This window comes from Octopus sinensis, unplaced genomic scaffold (assembly GCF_006345805.1).
Source record: "Octopus sinensis unplaced genomic scaffold, ASM634580v1 Contig15947, whole genome shotgun sequence".
NCBI classification, from domain to species: Eukaryota; Metazoa; Mollusca; class Cephalopoda; order Octopoda; family Octopodidae; genus Octopus; species Octopus sinensis.
In genome coordinates, this window is record NW_021834017.1 from 15,876 (window position 1) to 43,567 (window position 27,692).

Here is a 27,692-nt window from a genome sequence, read left to right on the forward strand (position 1 = left end):
AGAAGGTACGAGACCTAATGATGTTTATTTTTGAACATAGTACCCCCTCGCCCATACATCCCAACCGTCGAAGCTGCAGTGGTTAATTCTATTGGTGGCGAACTTTGCACTCTTTTTAGTCTTCGACAGCAGATGCTACGTCGTCGTTACTGCAATACTTGTTCTCGGGTAAGTGTTTTTAAATTCCAATGTTGGGCAGGGCCGTCGAGGCCCTAAGCTCTTAAAAGATTTGGGTATCTCCGTAAAAGATTATGTAATTCGAAATATTAAACGAATCTTTTCGGTTTGAATCGGAACAACATTTTCTATGAATTCCTATGATCTCCTAATATGCTATAAAATCCTTTTTCGAGTCCCGAAATCGGGGTGGGGTGAGGTGGAAACCTCAGAAATTTCACCCGCACCCCTATTAAGCTTTTCACCTGCACGATTTTCACAGAGGGAAAAAAACTCCAGCAAAATAATAACAACAAGAACAACAATAATAATAATGGAATTATTGTATACCGTGCTCAGGTGCACCACAACTTGTCAAAACCAAAAACCATTATACATCATCATCATCTTTTAACATCTACTTTCCATGCTGGCATGGGTTGGATGGTTTGATAAAGGACTGTGTGTGTGTGTGTGTGAGCCTGTACATCTGAGAGAAAAGAAAATATTTGTCAACAGAAAAGTTTACAAATTTTGCATCAAAATAAGGGCGATCCTTCGGCATTTCTCTACCGGGTTCAGTTCCACTGCGTGGCATCTTGGGCAAGTGTCTTCTGCTATAGCCCCGGGCCGACCAATGCCTTGTGAGTGGATTTGGTAGACGGAAACTGAAAGAAGCCTGTCGTATATATATATATATATATATATATGTGTGTGTGTGTGTGTGTTTGTGTGCCTGTGTTTGTCCCCCTAGCATTGCTTGACAACCGATGTTGGTGTGTTTACGTCCCCGTCACTTAGCGGTTCGGCAAAAATGAGACCGATAGAATAAGTACTGGGCTTACAAAGAATAAGTCCCGGGGTCGATTTGCTCGACTAAAGGCGGTGCTCCAGCATGGCCGCAGTCAAATGAAACAAGGTAAAGAGAGAGTGCCTGTATTCGGGTGTGTCTGTATTTTAAAACTAGCTGTATCGCCCGGCGTTGCTCAGGTTTGTAAGGGAAATAACTATAAAGCATTTTTAGAGAGTTATAGCCAAAAAATAGCAAAAAAATGGAAAAAAATGATGGTAAATATTTTTTTGAGAGTCAAAAAAGGATGGAGCTGCGTCCCCTAGACAATTTGTGGTTCGTGTTTCTGATTCTCAACCCCATGTCGAATTTATCGATTTTTTTCAGAACTGGGGAAACTTTTCAAAATTTTCGCTGCGTTAGTTTTGAATTATGACATTGGGCTATGTGTGTGTCAAGTTTCATCAGAATCGGTTGAAAGCCGTGGTCGGGGTGAGGGTACAAGCAAACAGACACACAGAAACACGCACAGACAAACTGCCGTTTATATATAGAGAGATACACACACCCATATTCTCTCTCTTTCACCTTCTCCCTCCCTCTATTCCCCATTATACACACACACACACACACTCTCTCTCTCTCTCCACTTCATTTACCAATAATGTAAATACAGAAAACGCACACACCCATATTCCCTCTCTTTCACCTTCTCCATCCCTCTATCTCCCTATCACTCCCTCTGAATCCACAGCATCTAAGCCAGTGCTTTTCAGCCTTTTTGCTGGAGCGGAACCCCAAGGAAGCATTCCACTGGCTCGAGGAACCCCTGTGCAATAATTTAATTGTCTTATTATGCACACATATCTGCACAGGAGAATTAAAAATTACTGTCGATTTTAGCAGTTTTGTAACAGCTTGCGGAACCCCTGGACTGTACTGACGGAAGCCTAAGGTTCCGCGGAACCCTGGTTGAAAACCACAGCATCTAAGCAGTATTCGTTGCATCCATTTTTCTGGAAGTTACGACGCACCAAAGTCGAGGAGGTCACGCATCTGGAGTTACGCCAAATAAAATTACGTATTTTATTTATATAGAAATAGCAAGTAATTCGTACTGGAAACTGAAACTTATGGGCAAAGGCAATGTTTCGTTTGTAGTAGCACGCTTGTAGCACGTTTCCGTCGATTTCCGTAAAAAACTATTATTTTTTTACATATGGGTTTGCGGGAATATTTGAAGTAATGAGAGCGAAAGAGACTAAGAGAAAGCGATTTTATGACGAGGGAAGTTCTTTTGAAGTTACCATCCAGGGGAAGCATTGATGTACATGTGTGTGTGTGTGTGTGTTGTGTTTGATGGGGTGTGGGAGACAGACAGTATGTTGTGTAAGTGAAGTGCTTCTGTTAGTGTGTGCGAAGAGACAGACATACATATACACATACACCGAGTAAAAAATTACGATGAATCGGCCATACATACACACACACACTTACACACACACACACATACATGCAGACTATACACATACACCGAGTAAAAAATCAGTTATCTCTCTCTTTCACACATTACTCTCTGTCTCTTCGCACACACTAACAGAAGCACTTCACTTACACAACATACTGTCTGTCTCCCACACCCCATCAAACACACACAGGCCGACTTCAAAGAGAAACCTTCTCGTCGTAAAATCGCTTCCTCTTAGTCTCTTTCGCTCTCATTACTTATGTAAAAAAATAAAGGTATTTTACGGAAATCGACGGAAATCGACGGAAATCGACGGAAATCTGAGCTACGACATACGAAACTTCGCCTAAATTAATTTATCAATTAAGAAAAAAAGACGAAAGGCTAAAAGTAGGGTCAGGGTTAGTGTTAGTGAATGTTTTTAAAACAAAGTCAATAAAACTCAAAGTATGGATCGACTAGTCATGACTAGCTTTGCGGATGCATGACTACACAAGTGCGCGCGCCGTGACGTCTATACTCAAGTAGTCCCGCCCCTTCGTCTGTGCCATAAGAGAAGTTTGTTTCAGTGAATGAGGTCGTTTACCAAAACTGAAGAATTACGTCTGGAAATCTTTCGGCTTTGGCTGCAGAAGCGTCGAATTTGATCAGCGGATTGTTCGTAATTCCCGTAAAAAATTATTTTATTTTCTTTTATTTTGATGATGAGTGGAAGGCGATATTTGCTTCTGAGAGGAGAAAGTGAAAGATGTGTGTCCCTGTTTATGAAAGATAACGGATGTACGCGCAATCACGCCATATTCAGCTGTATCTACTTGTAGTTAATCACACCCAAACACACATCTACACTCATTATCTTTCATATACATCAGACAGTTTTTGCTCCATACTAGCAAAAACTGTCTCATGAACGGCAACGAGAAACTCAGAGTAACAGATTTTGTTGAATTTTCTGCTGCTTAAAATAAAGCATATTACTCTACCACTGGTATTTGAGTACTCTTTTTTCCACCTTGTTTCACATTTATGTGTTTACTCCGGTATATATATATATATATATATATATATATATATATATATTATATATATATATATATATATATATATATATATATATATATAAATTTTAGGGTAGCAAAAAATTCTAGAAAAAAATTCTCCGCTACCAGCAGTCAAGTGAGAGAGAAAACATAGTCAATAGACTCTGTAATATACATTCAAGCATATAAGGGATGGTCATAATAGGACATTCGACTCACTAGAAAGAGCAGTTAAACTCCAAACCACTAATAGTTGTAATTCTGAAATGGAAAGAGAAATAAAAGGGTAAACGTTTTGGCGATCTTTCGTCTCTAGTAGACCTTTCCGTCGATTTCCGTAAAAAAAATTTTTTTTTTACATATGGGCTTGCGGGAACTTTTGAAGTAATATACATACATATACACATACACCGAGTACAAAATTTCAGTTATCTCTTTCTTTCACACATTACTCTCTCTGTCTCTTCACACACACTAACAGAAGCACTTCACTTACACAACATACTGTCTGTCTCACACACCCCATCAAACACACACCCACATGTACATCAATGCTTCGGTAACTTCAAAAGAACTTCCCTCGTCATACAATCGCTTTCTCTTAGTCTCTTTCGCTCTCATTACTTCAAAAGTTCCCGCAAGTCCATATGTAAAAAAAAATTTTTTAAGGAAATCGACGGAAAGGTCTACTAGAGACGAAAGATCGCCAAAACGTTTACCCTTTTATCTCTCTTTCCATTTCAGAATTACAACTATTAGTGGTTTGGAGTTTAACTGCTCTTTCTAGTGAGTCGGATGTCCTATTATGGCCATGCCTTATATGTTTGCAATTATATATATATATAAAACTTAGAACTTAGATATGTTTCGACCAAGGATTGGTCCAGGCCATGTCTAACTTAATAGCACCACCTGATAGGATTATCTAAATCCTGTTTGAGTCAAGTTTTGTTCAAGTAGTGAGTTCTTGTTGGGTGAGTTGTATCCAATTATGGGTGGCTTATCTGGTATTCTTTGAAGGAATCTATCCAGACTCCGTTTAAAGTTGATGGGATCCTTTTCCTCTTTGATCTCCCTCGGGACAATGTTAAATAGGGCAGGGCCTGTTGAGGAAAAGAAATTATGTTGCAGTGTGTATATATATATATATATATTAATTTATCTCCCTCATTATTTATATATATATATCGACTACTTACTTGGACGATGAAACCGTCCAGCACGCTTTTGTACATTGTCGGCAGCTGTCAAGCTTCATAAGTTACGCAGAATACGTGTTATCGCATCTGGGACGAGTACAGCTGTCGGCTGAGTCTATAATTAAGATGATACCTATTTAGTCTATAATTAAGATGATACCTATTTAGTCTATAATTAAGATGATATCTATTTCTTTATTACCCACAAGGGGCTAAACATAGAGGGGACAAACAAGAACAGACATAGGTATTAAGTCGATTACATCGACTCCAGTGCGTAACTGGTACTTAATTTATCGACCCCGAAAGGATGATAGGCAGGCACTAGTCGTGAAGACTGGACCCTGTACGCGCATCCGCGCTAGCTAGTCGCCAAAAAATTATTTACTTTGTTCGACATAAAAGGTCGGAAGTCTAAACACTTCAGCATCATAAATTTCCCAGAACTAAATAATACCACTTGACATTTGAACTGTACCTACTTAATATAGAGTGTAGAATTCACGTACGCATGCTTTTATGTATGTATGCATGCACACACACACACATACACACATTGTGTACGCTCAACCTTAAGGCTAACTTTCCACTAAGATTTCCTTCCAAAAATTCTTGTGGCCAAATATTATGTTATCTATTCTCTTTTACTCTTTTACTTCTTTCGGTCATTTGACTGAGGCCATGCTGGAGCACCGCCTTCAGTTGAGCAAATCGACCCCTGGACTTATTCTTCGTAAGCACAGTACTTATTCTATCGGTCTCTTTTGCTGAACCACTAAGTTACAGGAACATAAACACACCAGCATCGGTTGTCAATCTATGTTGGGGGGACAAACACAGACACACAAACATACACATATATATATATATATATATATATATATATGACGGGCTTCTTTCAGTTTCCGTCTACCAAATCCACTCACAAGGCTTTGGTCAACATGGGGCCACTTGCCCAAGGTGTCACACAGTGGGACTGAACCCGGAACCATGTGGTTGGTAAACAAGCTACTTACCACACAGCCACTCCTACACCTACATATATACGACAGGCTTCTTTCAGTTTCCGTCTACCAAATCCACTCACAAGGCTTTGATCAGCCCGAGGCCATAGTAGAAGACACTTGCCCAAGGTGCCACGCAGTGGAATGAACCCAGAACCATGTGGCTGGTAAACAAGTTACTTACCACACAGCCACCCCTGCACCTATTCGTGTATGTAGTTTTAATTTAGAATGGATCGCTTGAAATAATTAAGAATAAGACTGTTAATTAGCTTATTTTAATTAAGTAATGTAAACGTTTTATAAAATATATTTATGGTATTTCATTATCGTTATTTCAATCAGTCATCATCATTAATTTTAACAGCTTGAAATAATTAAGAATAAGATTGTTAATTAGGTTTATTTTGAAGCTTATTTCTTTAAGCGATTTAGGATGGCTGTGTGGTAAGAAGCTTGCATTCCAGCCACATTGGTTCGGTCACACTGCGTGGCTCTTAGATCAGGTGTTTGCTACTAAAACCATGGGGCACTCAAAGCCTTGTGAGTGGATTTGGTAGAAAGAAAATGAAAGAAGCCTGTCACAAGTATATGTGTGTATATACATATATATATAGACATATACAAAATAAGAAAAATCAAAATCAAAAATCAAAATCGATCAACATGAATGGAAATTGTAGATGTGATACCAGTGCCGGTGGCACATAAGAGAACCATCCGAACGTGGCTGTTGCCAGCGCCGTCCCGACTGGCCTCTGTGCTGGTGGCACGTAAAAAGCACCATACGATCGTGGCCGTTTGCCAGCCTCGCCTGGCCTCTGTGCCGGTGGCGCGTAAAAAGCACCATCCGATCGTGGCCGTTTGCCAGCCTCGCCTGGCCTCCGTGCCAGTGGCATGTAAAAAGCACCATCCGATCGTGGCCGTTTGCCAGCCGCACTTCGCCTCCGTGCCGGTGGCACGTAAAAAGCACCATCCGATCATGGCCGTTTGCCAGCCTCGCCTCGCTTCCGTGCCAGTGGCACGTAAAAAGCACCCACTACACTCACAGAGTGTTTGGCGTTAGGAAGGGCATCCAGCTGTAGAAACATTGCCAGATCAGACTGGGCCTGGTGCAGCCTTCTGGCTTCCAGACCCCAGTTGCACCGTCCAACCCATGCCAGCATGGAAAGCGGACGCTAAATGATGATGATGAGGAGGAGGAATAGATTCCTTAGAATCATCATCTTACAGATAATACCAATTCATATAATTTATTAACTAATTAAATAGGAACATCCAAATCCAACAGAGTAAAACAGAATAAAACAATATACATCAATGAGATTATACCATAAAAATAATACATATAAAATGGATCTTACAGCTGTTTCAGCCTGTAGATAAGGGTATCTCATTATGCCCATATTAGTCAGATGTATTGAGGTAATATGCAGTTAAAAATGAGTTACTTATATATATATATCTCAAGGCCTAGGCTGAAACAGCTTTAAGATCCATTTTATGTGTATTATTTTTATGGTATTATCTTACTTATAGATGTATATTGTTTTATTCTGTCTTATTCTGTTGGATTTGGATGTTCCTATTTAATTAGTTAATAAATTATATGAATTGGTATTATCTGGAAGTTGATGATTGAAAGAAATCTATTCCTCCATTTTCTTATTTTGTATTATGAATTTCAGGTAAAACATTTTACCTTCGCCCATATAATACAATAAATGAATTGCATTGCAATTCTTAGCATTTCTGGGTACTTTATTGGCAGTATATTGGATAAATGATATCCCATAGTGGGTTACACTCATAACCCCTATCTCACTCTGTACTATATCTTTATATATAAAAGAGAGGTTGTGTGCTGTCTGTCTCCTATGATTTAGATTCCTAACTACTCCCACATTTTGCGGTGCAGTTTAACCAAAACCGGGTATCTTATAGTCGTGATTCATATCAAGCCCTTCTGGGTATTAGCACGCGTCTACGATTTAAAAAAAAATTTACCATCATTTTTTTCGCTATTATATAAGGGAAGTAACTCTCTAAAAATGTCTACGATGAGTCAACGATTTAAAAAAAAAATTACCATCATTTTTTTTCCATTTTTAATGCATTTTTTTCGCTATTATATAAGGGAAGTAACTCTCTAAAAATGTCTACGATGAGTCAATGATTTAAAAAAAAATTTACCATCATTTTTTTTCCATTTTTAATGCATTTTTTGGCTATTTTATTGGCTATAACTCTCTAAAAATGCTTATATAGTTATTTCCCTTACAAACCCGAGCAACGCCAGGCGATACTGCTAGTATATATATATATATATTTACACGATAGGCTCTTTTCAGTTTCTATGTGTGTGTGTGTGTTTATCTTTGGTCTCTGTTTAATCATCCTGTCCCCACTTGTCAGCAGGTGTTGATGTGATAAGGTCCCCCTAATTTAGTGTTTCGGCAAAAAGATATCAATACAATTAGTTCTAGGCTTAAAAATAAGTCCTGGGGTCAATTTGTTTGACTAAATCGCTTTGAGATGACGCTCCAGCATGGCCACAGTAAAATTGCTGAAAGAAGTAAAGGCATATCTACACAAGTTGTGGTGCACCTGAGCACTGTATACAATAATTTCATTATATTTAAGTGCATCCCCCCCCACGTCCATACACCTTTCTTTCCTCATATCGTCCAGAAAAATGAATATTCTTTTAAAGGAAATTTGCAACAAATATGCTTCAGATGTTGTAGATTACAATTATATTGAAATCTATTCTAAAAAAAAAAAAAATTGATGGGCACAGGAGTGGCTGTGTGGTAAGTAGCTTGCTTACCAACCACATGGTTCCGGGTTCAGTCCCACTGCATGGCATCTTGGGCAAGTGTCTTCTGCTATAGCCTCGGGCCGACCAATGCCTTGTGAGTGGATTTGGTAGACGGAAACTGAAAGAAGCCTGTCGTATATATGTGTGTGTTTGTGTGTCTGTGTTTGTCCCCCTAGCATTGCTTGACAACCGATGCTGGTGTGTTTACATCCCCGTAACTTAGCAGTTCGGCAAAAGAGACCGATAGAATAAGTACTGGGCTTACAAAGAATAAGTCCTGGGGTCGATTTGCTTGATTAAAGGCGGTGCTCCAGCATGGTCGCAGTCAAATGACTGAAACAAGTAAAAGAGTAAAAAGAGTAAACCTAGCGGTTCGGCATAAGAGACCGATAGAATAAGTACTGGGCTTACAAAGAATAAGTCCTGGGGTTGATTTGCTCGATTAAAGGCGGTGCTCCAGCATGGCCTCAGTCAAATGACTGAAACAAGCAAGAGAGAAAGAGATGGGTTTGCACACACACACACACACATACTGACAGATAACATTTTTCTATCAAAATTTCAAGTTTCAATTCACGATGTGTATGTAATTATGTATGTGTGTGAGCCCACAAATTTTGTTTACGTATTAAATTCTGATATAATCGTCACCTTCACAATCCGAATAATATTTGTAGAAAATTCCACTAAAGAAATATCCATTTTTCCAAAAATTATGAGGAAATAAAACCAACTGATGTGAATTTTCCAAAACTTTTCACCCCACCCTCAGAAAACTTTTTCACAACAAATTCCAATATATCCATTAATATCCATTTGTCAGAAAGTTATGAGTAAAGAAAGGTTTGTGATTTAAGGGAGATCTGCCTGTTGTTTCTAACACATCCCACAACCACCTTTCTTGTTTCTTCCTCACTCTAACATGTATTCATGTTTTTCAATATTTTTGTCCCCATAAAAGCATTTATGCTGTTAAAACAAATTGGTTTTAAAATTTGATTTTTGGTAGAATTCTGGTTTAAGAACCCCATATAACCCCTCATAACCTTTTTTAACTTTTTGGAATAAAAAAAAAAAATTCAGTACATTTTCAGTAAAATATTCAAAACTAAAGTTTTTCAATTTTATATTTCAGCTGATGTAGAGAAACTAAGTTCCTTTTGTTGCTTGCATTTCCCAGTTGATTCTTGAAAATTTCCATTGCATCAAGCCATAAGTACAAGGTATGTTGGAATAAAAGAGATTTTGCTGTAAATGTTTGTAGTGGATCTTGCTAGCATGAAGTGGATTCGATCCACCATAGCCGAATTTAAATTAACACTGCAACAAAACTTTTCCCATGGTGGAACAATGGTTTTTTTTTCTCTGACAGCAGTTTTACATTTTCCAGATGCCTTTAGCTAGGCCGAAATAATGTCTTCACTACTTGACCCTTTCTAACCTTTTCTACTTCACCAAAAGCTAGAATAGAGATAACAAAACCACCAACTAAATCTATGATATATCTATCCTTCTGGTTAGTTATAAAAGCAAGAACACCCCAAGCAAAAATCAGTAAGTCAACTCCTGTGATAACACAACAAGTTCAGTCACTTTGGTGATGACTCACCAAGTTAGCCACTACAATGATAACTCAGTGAGAACAAAGTCTGGCTGACCAGCTAGAACCTTGTTCAGAGGGAGAAATGAAGTTTACTGTCAGCAACTGCGAGACAACGTCCCACACCTTACAACTCTCTCTAGCTCTAATTCTGTTCTCTTACAACATCATTCTATCTCTCTCTCTGGAATTACTACTAAACAATGAAGAGGATACAAACACAAACTTTACTTCGCATGCTTTTGGATTTTTCAAAACCTGCCCGTCGATGCAAGTTATTGGTAATGTAACAATAAATAAATATTCCTTAAAACTTCATGCCTTGTTCCTCTTTGACATCCTACAGTATGCAATTATAACAACAAATTTTCATCGTCACAAATGCTGACAATCGACACATCGTAATATTGTTTACTAATCAATTTCTACCGTTACAATTACTGACCCTCAACTTCAACTAAAAATTTTATCGTTACAAATAGTCTAATAAAAATATACCCGTTACAACTTGTGGCCCCGAAGAAGAGCATTGTAGCCTTCACAAAGATTAACTGCAAGCCAGCGCCGCCTCGACTACCTTCCGTACCGGTGGCACGTAAAATACACCAATCCGACCGTGGCCGTTGCCAGCCTCGCCTGGCACCTGTGCAGGTGGCACGTAAAAAGCACCCACTACACTCACGGAGTGGTTGGCGTTAGGAAGGGCATCCAGCTGTAGAAACATTGCCAGATAAGACTGGAGCCTGGTGCAGCCTTCTGGCTTCCCAGACCCCAGTTGAACCGTCCAACCCATGCTAGCATGGAAAACAGACGTTAAACGATGATGATGATGATGATGATGATGAAACTGGCGAGCCCGTGGAAAAAGATTGGCTGCCTTCTGAACCTATGTTACCAACAATTTGGTGAACCCGTGTAAAGAGAAATAATACCTTTTCATGCTAGATGCTGATTCGAATTAAAGAACTGGACCATCTACAGTCGCTAACCCAAAGGAAAATGAATGACAACCTTCGACACCACCATGATGCACCCTCCATCGATCTGCTACAGGAAGCACTATTCTGCAATGCAATCTACGATGCACTTCGCTGCAATGCAACACAGCCGACGCACAAGGTATTCGCTTACATGCCAAGAAACTAACTGGAAGAAAATATGGAAGCCCGCACATGCAACCTTTTCAGCACACACACGCTTTTCGTCTCATCCTGATGTACAAACCCTGCATGGTTTGTGAACTTTTGCATGGACGTAAGTCTCTCACATAGACTTTGAGCAACTCTTTTTATTTGCATGCACATCTATTCACTTTCAGCTGTAGACAAAGGACACTATTTTCAGCTAAGTTTGTTATTTTTGCTTATTTTATTATTGTTCTGTTTGCACTGCACACTTTCATTTGTTTACGAGTTACACATATTCCACGATGCACACATTCCACGAAGCACATATTCCACGAAGCACATTCTGCGATGAACATATTCCCTGATGCACATATTCCACAATACATATATTCCATGTTGCACATATTCCATGAAGTGCATTCCACGATGCACATATTCCACAAAGCACATTCCCCGATGCACATATTCCACGATGCACATATTCCACGAAGCACATTCTGCGATGCATATATTCCACAAAGCACATTCCCCGATGCACATATTCCACGATGCACATATTCCACGAAGCACATTCTGTGATGCATATATTCCACAAAGCACATTCCCCGATGCACATATTCCACGATGCACATATTCCACGAAGCACATTCTGCGATGCATATATTCTACGAAGCACATTCTGTGATGCATATATTCCACGAAGCACATTCTGTGATGCATATATTCCACAAAGCACATTCCCCCCCCGATGCACATATTCCATGAAGCACATTCTGTGATGCATATATTCCACAAAGCACATTCCCCGATGCACATATTCCATGAAGCACATTCTGTGATGCATATATTCCACAAAGCACATTCCCCCGATGCACATATTCCACGAAGCACATTCTGTGATGCATATTTCCACAAAGCACATTCCCCCGATGCACATATTCCACGAAGTACATTCTGTGATGCATATATTCCACAAAGCACATTCCCCGATGCACATATTCCACGATGCACATATTCCACGAAGCACATTCTGCGATGCATATATTCCACGAAGCACATTCCCCGATGCACATATTCCACGAAGTACATTCTGTGATGCATATATTCCACAAAGCACATTCCCCGATGCACATATTCCACAATACATATATTCCCTGATGCACATATTCCGCAATACATATATTCCACGTTGCACATATTCCACGAAGCGCATTCCACGATGCACATATTCCACAAAGCACATTCCCTGATGCACATATTCCACAATACATATATTCCACGTTGCACATATTCCACGAAGCACATTCTGCGATGCACACATTCTGCAATGCACATCTTCCATGAAGCGCATCCTACGATGCACATATTCCGCGTTGCACACATTCCACGTTACACATATTCCACGAAGCACATTCCACAAAGCACATTCTGTGTTGCACACATTCCACGAAGCACATTCCACGTTGCACAAATTATTCGACGATTCGTTTCACTATAGCAGCTAAATCCATTTGCATATCTTTTTGAATGTTCCTTATTATTATTATTCATATTTTGAATGTACATTTTTTTTGTTCACTTTGAAAATGTTTGTATTGTTGCATAGACACACGCATGCACCTTTCTTCACAGCCTTGCGCATGCATCTGCACACTTGATTCATACACACACGCATGCACCTTTCTTCACAGCCTTGCGCATGCATCTGCACACTTGATTCATACACACACGCATGCACCTTTCTTCACAGCCTTGCGCATGCATCTGCACTCTTGATTCATACACACACACATGCTATCTCTGCCACATTCATGCTCTACACATGCCTTTCTCTCTAACGGGAAATAAATATCTCCTTAAAACTTCATGCATTTTTCCTCTTTTACATCCTGCATTATGCAATTATAACAACAAATTTTTATCGTCAGAACTACTGACGATCGACACATCATAATATTGCATGCCTGATCAATTTCTACCATTAAAAACAAATTGGTTTGAAAATTTGATTTTTGGTGGAATTCTCGTTTAAGAACCCCATATGACCCCTCATAACCTTTTTTAGCTTTTTGGAATTTAAAAATAAATTCAGCACATTTTCAGTGAAATATTCAAAAATATAGTTTTTTAATTTTATATTTCAGCTTATGTAGAGAAACTAAGTTCCTTTTCTTGCTTGTATTTCAATATTTTTATCCCCATAAAAACATTTATGCTATTAAAACAAATTGGTTTGAAAATTTGATTTTTTGTGGAATTCTTGTTTAAGTACCCCATATGACCCCTCATAACCTTTTTTAACTTTTTGGAATTTAAAAATAAATTCAGCACATTTTCAGTGAAATATTCAAAAATATAGTTTTTTAATTTTATATTTCAGCTTATGTAGAGAAACTAAGTTCCTTTTCTTGCTTGTATTTCAATATTTTTATCCCCATAAAAACATTATGCTATTAAAACAAATTGGTTTGAAAATTTGATTTTTGGTGGAATTCTGGTTTAAGAACCCCATATGACCCCTCATAACCTTTTCTAACTTTTTGGAATTTAAAAAAAAATTCAGCACATTCCAGTGAAATATTCAAAAATATAGTTTTTTAATTTTATATTTCAGCTTATGTAGAGAAACTAAGTTCCTTTTCTTGTTTGTATTTTCCAGTTGGTTCTAACATGTATTCATCATCATCATCATCATCGTTTAGCGTCCGCTTTCCATGCTAGCATGGGTTGGACGGTTCAACTGGGCTCTGGGAAGCCAGAAGGCTGCACCAGGCCCAGTCTGATCTGGCAATGTTCTACGGCTGGATGCCCTTCCTAACACCAACCACTCCATGAGTGTAGTGGGTGCTTTTTACATGTCACCGGCACAGGTGCCAGGGGAGGCTGGCAAACGGCCACGATCGGATGGTGCTTTTTATGTGCCGTCCCCATAAAAACATTTATGCTATTAAAAAAAATTGGTTTGAAAATTTGATTTTTTGTGGAATTCTTGTTTAAGAACCCCATATAACCCCTCATAACATTTTCTAACTTTTTGGAATTTAAAAAAAAATTCAGTACATTTTCAGTGAAATATTCAAAAATATAGTTTTTTAATTTTGTATTTCAGCTTATGTACAGAACTAAGTTCCTTTTCTTGCTTGTATTTCAATATTTTTATCCCCATAAAAACATTTATGCTATTAAAACAATTGGTTTGAAAATTTGATTTTTGGTGGAATTCTCGTTTAAGAACCCCATATGACCCCTCATAACCTTTTTTAACATTTTGGAATTTAAACATAAATTCAGTACATTTCCAGTGAAATATTCAAAAATATAGTTTTTTAATTCTGTATTTCAGCTTATGTACAGAAACTAAGTTCCTTTTCTTGCTTGTATTTCAATATTTTTATCCCCATAAAAGCATTTATGCTATTAAAAGAAATTGGTTTGAAAATTTGATTTTTGGTGGAATTCTGGTTTAAGAACCCCATATGACCCCTCATAACCTTTTCTAACTTTTTGGAATTTAAAAAAAAATTCAGTACATTTCAAGTGAAATATTCAAAAATATAGTTTTTTAATTTTATATTTCAGCTTATGTAGAGAAACTAAGTTCCTTTTCTTGTTTGTATTTCCCAGTTGGTTCTAACATGTATTCATCATCATCATCATCGTTTAGCGTCCGCTTTCCATGCTAGCATGGGTTGGACGGTTCAACTGGGGTCTGGGAAGCCAGAAGGCTGCACCAGACCCAGTCTGATCTGGCAATGTTTCTATGGCTGGATGCCCTTCCTAATGCCAACCACTCTGTGAGTGTAGTGGGTGCTTTTTACGTGTCACCGGCACAGGTGCCAGACGAGGCTGGCAAACGATCACAATCAGATGATGCTTTTTATGTGCCATCCCCATAAAAACATTTATGCTATTAAAAAAAATTGGTTTGAAAATTTGATTTTTTGTGGAATTCTCGTTTAAGAACCCCATATAACCCCTCATAACCTTTTCTAACTTTTTGGAATTTAAAAAAAAATTCAGTACATTTTCAGTAAAATATTCAAAAATATAGTTTTTTAATTTTATATTTCAGCTTATGTAGAGAAACTAATTTCCTTTTCTTGCTTGTATTTCCCAGTTGGTTCTAACATGTATGGTTTTTCAATCATCACCTTCACAATCCGAATGATATTTGTAGAAAATTCCACTAAAGAAATATCCATTTTTCCAAAAGTTATGAGGAAATAAAGCCAACTGATGTGAATTTTCCAAAACTTTTCACTCCACCCTCGGAAAACTTTTTCACATCAAATTCCGATATATCCATTAATATCCATTTGTCAGAAAGTTATGAGTAAAGGAAGGTGTGTGATTTAAGGGAGATCTGCCTGTTGTTTCTAACACATCCCACAACCACCTTTCTTGTTTCTTCCTCATTCTAACATGTATTCATGTTTTTCAATATTTTTGTCCCCATAAAAACATTTATGCTATTAAAAAAACTGGTTTGAAAATTTGATTTTTGGTGGAATTCTCGTTTAAGTACCCCATATAACCCCTCATAACCTTTTTACTTTTTAAATTTTAAAAAAATTCAGTACATTTTCAGTAAAATTCTAAAAAATAATATCTTTTATTTTTTTCTTTCAGAAACTAAGTTCTTTTCGTTGTTTGTATTTCCCAGTTGGTTTTTGAAACTTCCCATTGCATCAAGCCACAACTATAAGGTTTGTCCAAATAGAAGAGATTCTGTTGTAAATATTGGATTGTATAGTCATAAAAACACAAGATATATATATGAGGGAGATTTAGCTGTTGTGTCTTGCACATCACACAGACTTTCACAGAATTACATGTAGACATAGATTAAAGAACAAACAAAATGTGAAAACTATTCCTTATTTTAAGCATTAAAAATGTAAATTCAGGACTCTATCAATATCTGTAACTTACTGCAAACTCATTAGGAGATGTGAGAGAGAGAGAGACAACCCAAAGCAAAACGACCAAGGAGCCGCCGGTTGCCGAAACAGACACTCCGAGGATTTTCACCAGAGCCCCGTCTGCCGGGTTGTGGGCCTAATACCACTCGGTGTCAGACCAAACTGCCTTGGGTGGCCCTACCAGGAACCAAAGTTCCCGACAGCATAGCTCTGACACTACCCGTTGCCAGTGTCCCCACCACGGTGAGGAGGGGATGGACTTCGGGGACGCATGATTTTTGAATGCAACATGAGTTATGGTGCTTGAGTGCATTGAACTAGAATGAGGGTTGTCATTCAAAAGTCCAAGAAAAAAACAAAGTTTGTAAATGCGAGGAAATACCATGGAGTTTCAGGGAACCTGACATGATCTGTAACTGTTGGATTTTCAGAAAAACTATACAAGAAGGTGCAGGAGTGGCTGTGTGGTAAGTAGCTTGCTTACCAACCACATGGTTCCGGGTTCAGTCCCACTGCGTGGAATCTTGGGCAAGTGTCTTCTGCTATAGCCCCGGGCCGACCAATGCCTTGTGAGTGGATTTGGTAGACGGAAACTGAAAGAAGCCTTTCATATATATGTATATATATATATGTATGTGTGTGTCTGTGTTTGTCCCACTAGCATTGCTTCACAACCGATGCTGGTATGTTTACATCCCCGTCACTTAGCGGTTCGGCAAAATAGACCGATAGAATAAGTACTGGGCTACAAAGAATAAGTCCCAGGTTCGATTTGCTCGACTAAAGGTGGTGCTCCAGCATGGCCGCAGTCAAATGACTGAAACAAGTAAAAGAGTAAAGAGTAAGAAGAATGTTCACAGTTAGAAGTTTCAAATGATTTAGAATTTTCTTCAGAAAACGTTTATTTTGACGTGAAAATGCTGTAGCAAAAAGTGTTTGTGCAAGTTCAAACTGCACTTGTCTCTACTGTACAGCGTTCTGTAGTATTCGAAATAGTTAAGAATAAGATCTCCAATGCCACAGGCTCGACCACAAATCTATTAAAGAGTGACTGATGATATTGTGACTGTTTGTTTTTCTCAGCCTGACCAGCCTCGGACCCTGGGCTATAAACTTTGTTATTTTGCAGCTTTTCAAAATTATTTTTTCAGATCATGGCTAAATGGATCTTGTTCTGCTATTTGTTTGTAACATTTGACCGTAAGTTTTATTTATATTTTATTTAATTTCTTTCCATAACTTATTTTTGTTAAGGCAAACTTACTCAGGTGCACAGGGGTCTGGAATGGGGTCACTCACATAAGGAGGATTTTCTTTGTTTTGGTAGGGATTTTCCCAATTTTGTTTTCATCACAGCTTTAGAAATGATGCATTTTATGGAAGAAAATTTGGTCCAGTGGTTAGGGCAGCGGACTCGCGGTTTCGATTCCCAGACCGGGCGTTGTGAGTGTTTATTGAGCGAAAACACCTAAAGCTCCACGAGGCTCCGGCAGGGGATGGTGGTGATCCCTGCTGTACTCTTTCACCACAACTTTCTCTCACTCTTACTTCCTGTTTCTGTTGTACCTGTATTTCAAAGGGCCGGCCTTGTCACTCTCTGTGTCACGCTGAATATCCCCAAGAACTACGTTAAGGGTACACGTGTCTGTGGAGTGCTCAGCCACTTACACGTTTATTGAGCGAAAACACCTAAAAGCTCCACGAGGCTCCGGCAGGGGATGGTGGTGATCCCTGCTGTACTCTTTCACCACAACTTTCTCTCACTCTTACTTCCTGTTTCTGTTGTACCTGTATTTCAAAGGGCCGGCCTTGTCACTCTCTGTGTCACGCTGAATATCCCCGAGAACTACGTTAAGGGTACACGTGTCTGTGGAGTGCTCAGCCACTTACACGTTAATTTCACGAGCAGGCTGTTCCGTTGATTCGGATCAACCGGAACCCTCATCGTCGTAACCGACGGAGTGCTTCCATCCATCCACCGTCTTATTTCTGGAGTGCAGTCACCATCTCGATTTCTTTTGGAGCCAAGGAAGATGAAATCATCAACCACTTCAATCTCTTCATTATCGATCTTGATGCTGGTGTTTGTTGTGGCTGCTGTTGACATGATCTTCGTTTTCTTAACCACAACCCGTCACTATTTAATAAATTCTCAGATGTCTTTACTTTAACAGCTTCGTTTCCCTCTGTGTCTGCTGTAGTGTTTCCTGGTTTATCGAAATACGTGGGAATTTCATTTATGTATCCAATATTTCCTGGGGAGAACCCAAACATTTTACACTCCTTCAGAACAAATTTTTTCAGTTTCTGAGCAATATGAGTTTTTTTTTTGGCAGTCGCAGTCACTTATCAATACATGTCAGCCTCAACATCCAAAGCCCTCATGTTCCACCATTTTGTCCTGCACCTTTCAGGGTCCACCTCTTCCACAGATTGCCTCCGCAGTTAGAGATCAGCACTTCTTTACATAGCAGTCCTTGTCCGTTCATTTTTAGAATGACATTGTAAGACAGGTGTAAAAGGATGACCCATTACCAGTTTAAACATGAAACAGGTAGAATCTTTGTGCCAGGTATGGCTACTTTAACTCGTTAGCAATTAGTTTATTCCGTTTAATGTAATGCTCCTTTAGACTTGGTTTTTGAATTAATCATTCGTTATCTTGTAGTTTTGACATTTTGATGATGTGATTGTTTATTTTTAGACTGACATTGTAGGGTAGGTGTGAGGGGCTGGACCCAGCCACTTAGAACATAAAACAGATATGGCTGCTTTAATCCTTTAGCAATCAAATTACTGTGAAATGTAATGTTCATTTATTCACATTGTTTTGAATTATTTCATCTTAAAATCAAAAAATTTTGTTTTCATCTTTTACAGATTTGTCAAGGGCACAAAAGTATAATATCACCCAAAGTGGTAAATATATTCTTCTTTCCTACATTTGACCCTCCAACATGGAGTATAGGCCACTCATAATTGAATTCCATGTTGCATAATTTTTCACCTCTGTACTTATACTCTGCCATGAATGTCCCCCTTTCTCTAGTTCCTTTTGTGTTGATCTACGCCACTAGTTCTTAGGCCTACCTCTCTTTCTATATCCAAGTTAAGCTAAGTTAAGGTAAGTTAAGTTAATTTTTGGGCTCAAAAAGCAAAAAAGCAAGGCCATGTAGGGGGACATGGAGTTATGTACAGGGTGGTGTTCATGCAAAGAGTTCAGGCCATTTGTGGTCAAGGGAGACTTTGAACCAAGCAGTCGTCAGCATCTTCACTATCTCGTCCGGCAGCTTATTCCACGGATCCGCAACCCGGACGGAGAAGGCCCCTCTTCTTCGATTGAGATGAAATTGTCGCAGATAGAGTGCATTCCACTCTGCGCTTTGCTCTACAATGATACAAAGAGTGGCGGTTTGATCTCCACATGAACGGTTCTTCCTAAATCCAGCTTCTTCTTTACTGCTGTCCTCATCATCTCTAAAAGTATCCTGTTAAAATCTTTTCCGGGAGCTGATAATAGCCTAATCCCTCTATAAGATGCTGAGTACTCATCAGCCAATTATAGAGGTTTTCCATTAATAAAAAAGTTATCAAATCAAGTGGCAACATTATAGAGAAGGTAGATATATAGACAAAGATGTGGATTTAAATTTTAAGAACATATGAGGTACTAAGATTTGGTTGTTCCACTACATCATACGTTCTTAAAATTAAAATCCACATCTTTGTCTATATATCTACCTTCTCTATAATGTTGCCACGTGATATGAACATTTTTGTATTAACAGAAAACCTCTATAATTGGCTGATGAGTGTTCAGCATTTTAAAACTGTTGTAATACTTACAACATTTAATAAAATGATGTAGTACGAAACGATCGTACCAAATTACCGGAGTCATTCTTATTGCTTATTTTCATTATAATCACCCCACGGATTTCTATGGATAACACCATACAAAATTCTGGTGCATCTAAATTAAGTACCATATTCATTTGAATCTAAATTTTTGCTGAACTTATATATATATATATTTGCCAACATAATGTGGCAGTCTTGGTTAGGACGAATGATACTGTAAATTTAGTCTTAGGAAACATCATCTATCTGCATACCAATGGTCTCTGGGTTATTTCCCTTCATCAGCACAGAATAACTGCTCGGCTACAGATGACTCCACTAAACTCTTGTCCAAAATATATACTTTCCAAAGTGACACAAAGTCTCTGATCTAACAAATAGAAAATTATTTCTAAATCTCTGAACAAAAGACATTGAGTAACAGTACTCTAGGGTAGAGATTATTTGCCAACATAATGTGGCAGTCCTGGTTAGGACGATTGTTACTGTTCCTTAGCCCTAGGAAATATCGTCTCCAGCAGGCTATATGACACACTAGCTGCATCCTTATATTTTCAAACAAGGGAGTTTAGCATCCCATAGGACATAGATAGCGTGTCATATACCCAGCTGGAGGCAGTGTTTCCTAGGGCTAGATAACAGTAACAATCATCCTAACTAGGACTGCCATATTATGCTGGCAAATAATCCTTACTCTCGAGTAATGTTACTGAATGTTTCTCATTCAGGGACTTAGAAATAATAATTTTCTATTTACATATATATATATATACATATATATAAACAATGGGCTTCTTTCAGTTTCCATCTATCAAATCCACTCACAAGGCTTTGAAACACACAAGTTTGTATGTATATATATACACACACAAGTGTGTATGTATATATATACACACACATATACATACACACACATATACATACAATGGGCTTCTTTCAATTTCCATCTAGAAAATCCACTCACAAGGCTGATGCTGTAGTAGAAGACACTTTCCCGAGGTGCTCTGCAGTGGGACTGAACCCAGGACCATGTGATTTGGAAGCAAACTTCTTAACTGATTTCGTTATTTCAGGAATTGCTGTGCTCAATGGATGTCTCACCCTTACGATAACAATACCTGATATGAAACGACCGGTGGTTTGGAAGTGCCGCAATTATAAATATGAATGTGACAAGACATGCGCTGATGGCCCTGACTATAAAGTGACACAGGATGGAGATACCTCCACGCTTTGGATCAAAAAAGTAACTGAGAAATGTTTGACTTGGAGATTTGATGATGACAACCTTAATGCTGCAGACATTGATTTGAAGATAAAGAGTAAGGAAATGATTTATAATAATTTCTTTATTGACCACAGAGGGCTAACACAAAGGAAAACATTCGGGAGGGTCTAGTGTGGGTTTTAGCATGTAAAAAGTCATACAAAGAATAAAAGAAATTCAAAGTAACATCCCTGATAGTTTGGGGACTTTGAAGGGCCACACGTAAAGAAAGCCCACAAAATCCAAGGTCTCCCTGGCCACCAGGGTTGATGCCCTCTCCCAGTCTTTCCTCTCCAATATACAGGTACACTCTGAGAGAAGGCCCATTCACTCAGGTAATGCTCACCCCTCTCACCCACCTTTCAACAAACTGCTTGGAAGCCAGCACTTACCTCTCCACCCTGATTTTCCTCTTCAAGTAAAACCTGAAAAAGTTTATTAGGGTTTTGACAAAATGGCAGTTGCTGGTCTTCAGCCCTTTCAGACATGTCCACTGTATGATCCCCTTTGCCATGGGCCCCGAGCAGATAAAAACTGGTTGCCCTTCCTGGTTGAGGGAAAGTAGAGGGGCCATCTTCACAATGGACTTCCAAAATTTTCCAAAATCAAAATTTTTGTTTTCATCTTTTACAGGTTTCTCAAGTGCAAACATTTACAAGATCACCCAAAGTGGTAAATATATTCTTGTTTCCTACATTTGACCCTCCAACGTGGAGTATAGGCCACTCATAATTGAATTCCATGTTGCATAATATTTCGCCTCTGTACTTATACTCTGCCATGAATGTCCTCCTTTCTCTAGTTCCTTTTGTGTTGATCTACGCCACGGAGTTCTTAGGCCTACCTTTCTTTTTACATCCAACCGGTTCCACTTTAAACACTTTTTGCTACATTTAGTGTGTCTTTTCTAATTGTGCTACCAATCCACTTCCTCCTTTTCTTAAATATTTGCTCCCTAATCAAAACTTGATTTGTTCATTGCCATAGCTCCATATTGCTTATGTGTTTGGGCCATCTAATTTTAAGTATACTACGCAAGCATCTGTTGATGAATGGTTTTATTTGCTTATTTGATTTAACTGTTGTTTGCCATGTCTCAGCCCCATACAATAACACCGCTTTTACGTTCGTGTTAAAAATTTTAACTTAAGTTAAGATAATTTTTGGGCTCAAAAAGCAAAAAAGCAAGGCCATGTAGGGGGACTTGGAGTTATGTACAGGGTGGTGTTCATGCAAAGAGTTCAGGCCATTTGTGGACAAGGGAGACTTTGAACCGAGCGGTCGTCGGCATCTTCATTATCTCGTCCGGCAGCTTATTCCACGGAACCGCAACCCGGATGGAGAAGGGCCCTCTCCTTCGATTGAGATGAAATCGTCACAGATAGAGCTTTTCGGAGTGACCCCGCAGCCGACGCTCTGGAGCAGGAGTGAAGAACATCTCTTCCGAGAGGTTACTTTGTTGTTTATTGAAATTACACTTGCGCTCCATACTTTCTTTAACAGGTGAAAAACGGTCCTTGCCTTACTTATTCTCACCTTAATATCTTCGTCGGTGCCACCTGAAAACGTTATCTTACTACCTGAATACATAAATTGGCTACATCCTCTTGTTCACCAGTTTCTAGTTTAATACATTCATTGTTTACTTCATTAACGTGCATAATTTTTGATTTGAGGTTGACTTTCAATCCTAGTTTGGCAGCTATTGCTTCTAATTTTGACATTTTATTTTGCATTTGGCTATGTTTGTGAAAGCAGCCCCCTATCATCTGCAAAGTCGAGATCTTCTACAGCTTCCACATCCGTCCATTCAATGCTTGTTTGGCTTTCAATCGTAGTTTCCTTCATAATCCAATCTATAACTAATAGAAATAAAAAGGGTGTAAGGATACAGCCCTGTCGAACTCCTGTTTTTACTTCAAATTTATCTGTAGCTCCGTTTCCATGCAAGACTCGGCATGACATTCCTTGGTATGTTGGTCTTATATATATATATGTATATCATCATCATCATCATCATCATCGTTTAACGTCCGCTTTCCGCGCTAGCACGGGTTGGACGGTTTGACCGGGTCTGGGAAGCCAGGGGCCGCACCAGGCTCCAGTCTGATCTGGCAGAGTTTCTACGGCTGGATGCCCTTCCTAACGCCAACCACTCCGTGAGTGGATTGGGTGCTTTTTACGTGACACCTGCACAGGGGCCGGAGGGTCCGGCATCGGTCACGATCGGTTCGAGCATTTTAACGTGTCAGCGGCACGGGGGCAACGAGGTCCGGGGTACTTTGGGGATCGGGGTACTTTGGGGATCCAGGGTACTTTGGGGGTCCGGGGTACTTAGAATGGGTAGGGGGTATGTGGAATTGCTGCAGAAAGCAGCCCGGGTCTTTGTAGTCACAGCATTTATCGTCACTGAGTAACGTAATTAGGTAGAGGAAAGAAATACAGATATTCTAGAGTTGAGTTGGGGAGGGGGGGTCCAGTTGAGGCGGGTAATATAGGGGAGCAACCAGTGGGGAAGGTTGGGGTAAGGAGGAACGATGGCAGGAAGGGGTTGGTGAAGGTTCCTAAGAAATAAAAACGTAGGATATTGAAATAAAAACGTAGGATATTACGAGGCGGGAGGGTACTAAAGGGGGTGGTCGGAATGAGGCAGTGTCAGGAGGAAGCGTAAGATCGGTGGGCAGTTGATGAGCTATGCGCTAGCAGCTTCTCTTTTCACAGTGAAAGCATATGAGGAGAAGGGGTAGTGGGTGGAGGGGGAGGGAGTAGGGCGTACCCGGTGTAGATGAGTAAGGCGTATCCGGTGTAGATGGTGAGAACAGGGTATACTGGTATTGGTGGTGGGGGGTGAGAACAGTGTTCACCGGTATTGGTGGTGGTGGTGGTGAGAACAGAGTTCACCGGTATTGGGGGTGGGGGGCGGGCGCATGGCGGAAAGATGGGAAGAGATGGGATTACGGCTTGAGGTAGCCTAAGGTTAAATTTTGTAGAGAGAGAGATAGGAAAGATAAATCAAGTTATGGCGAAGGCTTGAAAGTAGCCTAAAAGGTAAATTTTTTCGTAACAATGTATGAATAAACGTAGTAACAACGAATAAAAATAGTAAGATAAATTTTTAAGAACTTGCTGCGGGCATCGATCGAGAGTTGAAATTGAAGAAGAAAGTAAGTTGAATTGGGAATTTAAATTGCAGATATATACACACACACATACACACATACACACATACATATAAATATATATATACACACACACATACATACAATAGGCTTCTTTTAGTTTCCATCTATCAAATCCACTCACAAGTCTTTGAAATACACAAGTGTGTATGTATATATATATATATATATACACACACACACATATACATACACATGCACACATACACACACACACACATACATAGAATGGGCTTCTTTCAATTTCCATCTTGAAAATCCACTCACAAGGCTGATGCTGTAGTAGAAGACACTTTCCTGAGGTGCTGTGTAGTGGGACTGAACCCAGGACCATGTGATTTGGAAGCAAACTTCTTAACTGATTTCTTTATTTCAGGAATTGCTGTGCTCAATAGAAACCTCACCCTTTCGATAACAATACCGAACATGAAACGACCGGTGGTTGGAAGTGCCAGAATTATAAATATGAATGTGACAAGACATGCGCTGATGGCCCTGACTATAAAGTGACACAGGATGGAGATACCTCCAAGCTTTGGATCAAAAAAGTAACTGAGAAATGTTCGACTTGGAAATTTGATGATGACAACCTTAATATTGGAAGAATTGATTTGGAGATAAAGAGTAAGGAAATGATTTATAATAATTTCTTTATTGACCACAGAGGGCTAACACAAAGGAAAACATTCGGGAGGGTCCAGCGTGGGTTTTAGCATGTAAAAAGTCATACAAAGAATAAAAGAAAGTCAAAGTAACATCCCTGATAGTTTGGGGACTTTGAAGGGCCACACGTAAAGAAAGCCCACAAAATCCAATGTCTCCCTGACCACCAGGGTGGATGCCCTCTCCCGGTCTTTCCTCTCCAATATACAGGTACACTCTGAGAGAAGGCCCATTCACTCAGGTAATGCTCACCTCTCTCACCCACCTTTCAACAAACTGCTTGGAAGCCAGCACTTACCTCTCCACCCTGATTTTCCTCTTCAAGTGAAACCTGAAAAAGTTTATTAGGGTTTGACAAAATGGCAGTTGCTGGTCTTCAGCCCTTTCAGACATGTCCACTATATGATCCCTTTTGCCATGGGCCCCGAGCAGATAAAAACTGGTTGCCCTTCCTGGTTGAAGGAAAGTAGAGGGGCCATCTTCACAATGGACTCAGCTGATAGTTGTATATAATAAGGGTTTCTTTTATTTGCCACAAGGGCAAAGGATGAGGGGGTCAATACCAAGGTGTGTGTGTGTGGAGGTTATATTATCTTTCTCTTTTTACTTGTTTCAGTCATTTGACTGTGGCCATGCTGGAGCACCGCCTTTAGTCGAGCAAATCAACCCCAGGATTTATTCTTTGTACTTATTCTATGAGTTCTCTTTTGCCGAACCACTAAGTAACGGGGATGTAGACAAACCAGCAACGGTTGTCAAGCGATGTTGGAGGACAAACAGACACACAAACACACACATATATACGACGGGCTTCTTTCAGTTTCCATCTACCAAATTGGTTCTCTTGCTGAACCGCTAAGTAACGGGGACGTAGACACCCCAGCATCGGTTGTCAAGCAATGCTAGGGGGACAAACAGACACACAAACACACACATATATACGACGGGCTTCTTTCAGTTTCCATCTACCAAATTGGTTCTCCTGCTGAACCGCTAAGTAACGGGAATGTAGACACCCCAGCATCGGTTGTCAAGCAATGCTAGGGGGACAAACAGACACACAAACACACACATATATACGACGGGCTTCTTTCAGTTTCCGTCTACCAAATCCACTCACAAGGCTTTATATAACCAAGCTCATGTGTGCAACATAGTGTTACTGGAAATTTTGATGGGGACTTTTCCTTTAGATCACTTTGAAATGGAATTTGTATAACAGAAATGAAAGTATTTTTTAATAGTTTAGTATGAAAATGGTCAAACTTGGGAGATATTACTATTTTTTATTAAAAAAAAAGGTATATATTTTATTGTTTGTCAATTGCAGATCCGAAACCTAAACCTCATGGACTAACTACACTTGAGATTGTCGGAATCATTTTTGGCTCACTGATCCTTGCTGCAATCCTTGTTGGACTCGCTTATTTCGGCTACAAATATTTTAAAAATAACCATTAGTATAAGAATGCTACAATTTGTGTTCTTTTCATCATCATCATCATCATCATCGTCTGCTTTCCATGCTAGCATGGGTTGGACGGTTCAACTGATGTCTGGAAAGAAGAAATAATTCTGTTTATCAGAATAAGACTTTCACTGACTGCATTGGCATAGTTGGTTTTTAAAATAAATTATATCCATATTTTAGCAATATTTCTTCCAAAACTCTGCTCCGTCTTTACTGGGAGTTTAAAAATCTTAAAAGCTATTAACTGTATATTTATCAATTTAGGACAACAACTAATTTCATTTATATAATTAACAGACAAAACTACATCAATACACTAAACTTGAAATCAATAAATTGAAACCGAAGGAGCTGAAGGGAAAAACACAAACAGAAAAGGTCCACTTTTTAAAATATTCTTTCCAGAAAAAGTGAGCGGTAGCAGATTCAGCATGGAAAATTACATGAATATTCCAAATTTGAAAATTTTGACTGAATCTTAGAATGCAAAAGAATGTGATGTGTATGCGTATGTGTGGTGTCCCACCAACATGTGCTATTCCAATATAATTGCAATCTACACTTTCTTAAAGGTATTTCTCAAAATTTTCATTTAAAAATACCCATTTTTCCAGAAGTTATGAAGAAACAAAGTCGGTGGGGTACATTTGCATATGTATACCCATTGCTTTAGCATAAATATCTTCAATTATAATCAAAGGGTCACTGCTTCCGTAGCCAACGAGAACAAAATCCTTAAGCATAGGAAATGAAGTGTGACCCATTTCTTCCACCTGTGACATTTGCCACAGTGAAGTTCTTACCATTGTTGGCGCCTCGCCTTACAGAATGGGTTCGGTGATCCCTATAAGGGTACTTGCTGCACCTCCTGTTTGTGTTTCTTTTGGTTTAGGATTTGTATTTTAATGTGGTATTGTATTATACGTGTATCATGTAAAGACATGTTATATAAGATAAAAACAACAGAAAAATAAGCCAACAAAATCAAAATATTTACTTATTAAAAAAAATAAAAACTCTTTACAGAATTTGCAAGAAAAATACGAGATGGTATCAAAAAGTTCTCAGACAACCTATGTTTCATAAAAATTACTAATTTACCAAAGTTTTAACAAAATCTCCTG

The 27,692-nt window shown here is 39.0% G+C and overlaps 1 protein-coding gene and 1 long non-coding RNA gene across 2 annotated transcripts; both read left to right on the plus strand.

Moving 5' to 3' along the window:
• The first annotated feature begins 132 nt into the window (after window positions 1-132).
• LOC115230624 lies at window positions 133-26,567 on the plus strand. The gene is made up of 8 exons (XM_036499736.1): window positions 133-168; window positions 15,835-15,938; window positions 17,279-17,327; window positions 19,008-19,046; window positions 21,062-21,310; window positions 21,889-21,927; window positions 24,811-25,058; window positions 26,428-26,567. The coding sequence occupies exons 3-7, from the start codon at window positions 17,282-17,284 to the stop codon at window positions 24,942-24,944; spliced, it is 507 nt and encodes a 168-aa protein (XP_036355629.1). The 5' UTR covers window positions 133-168; window positions 15,835-15,938; window positions 17,279-17,281; the 3' UTR covers window positions 24,945-25,058; window positions 26,428-26,567.
• On the plus strand, window positions 2,793-13,636 carry LOC118761642. Its single transcript, XR_004997533.1, has 3 exons — window positions 2,793-3,071; window positions 9,614-9,701; window positions 13,361-13,636. It is a non-coding gene; the product is annotated as an uncharacterized LOC118761642 (long non-coding RNA).
• Window positions 26,568-27,692: the final 1,125 nt, after the last annotated feature.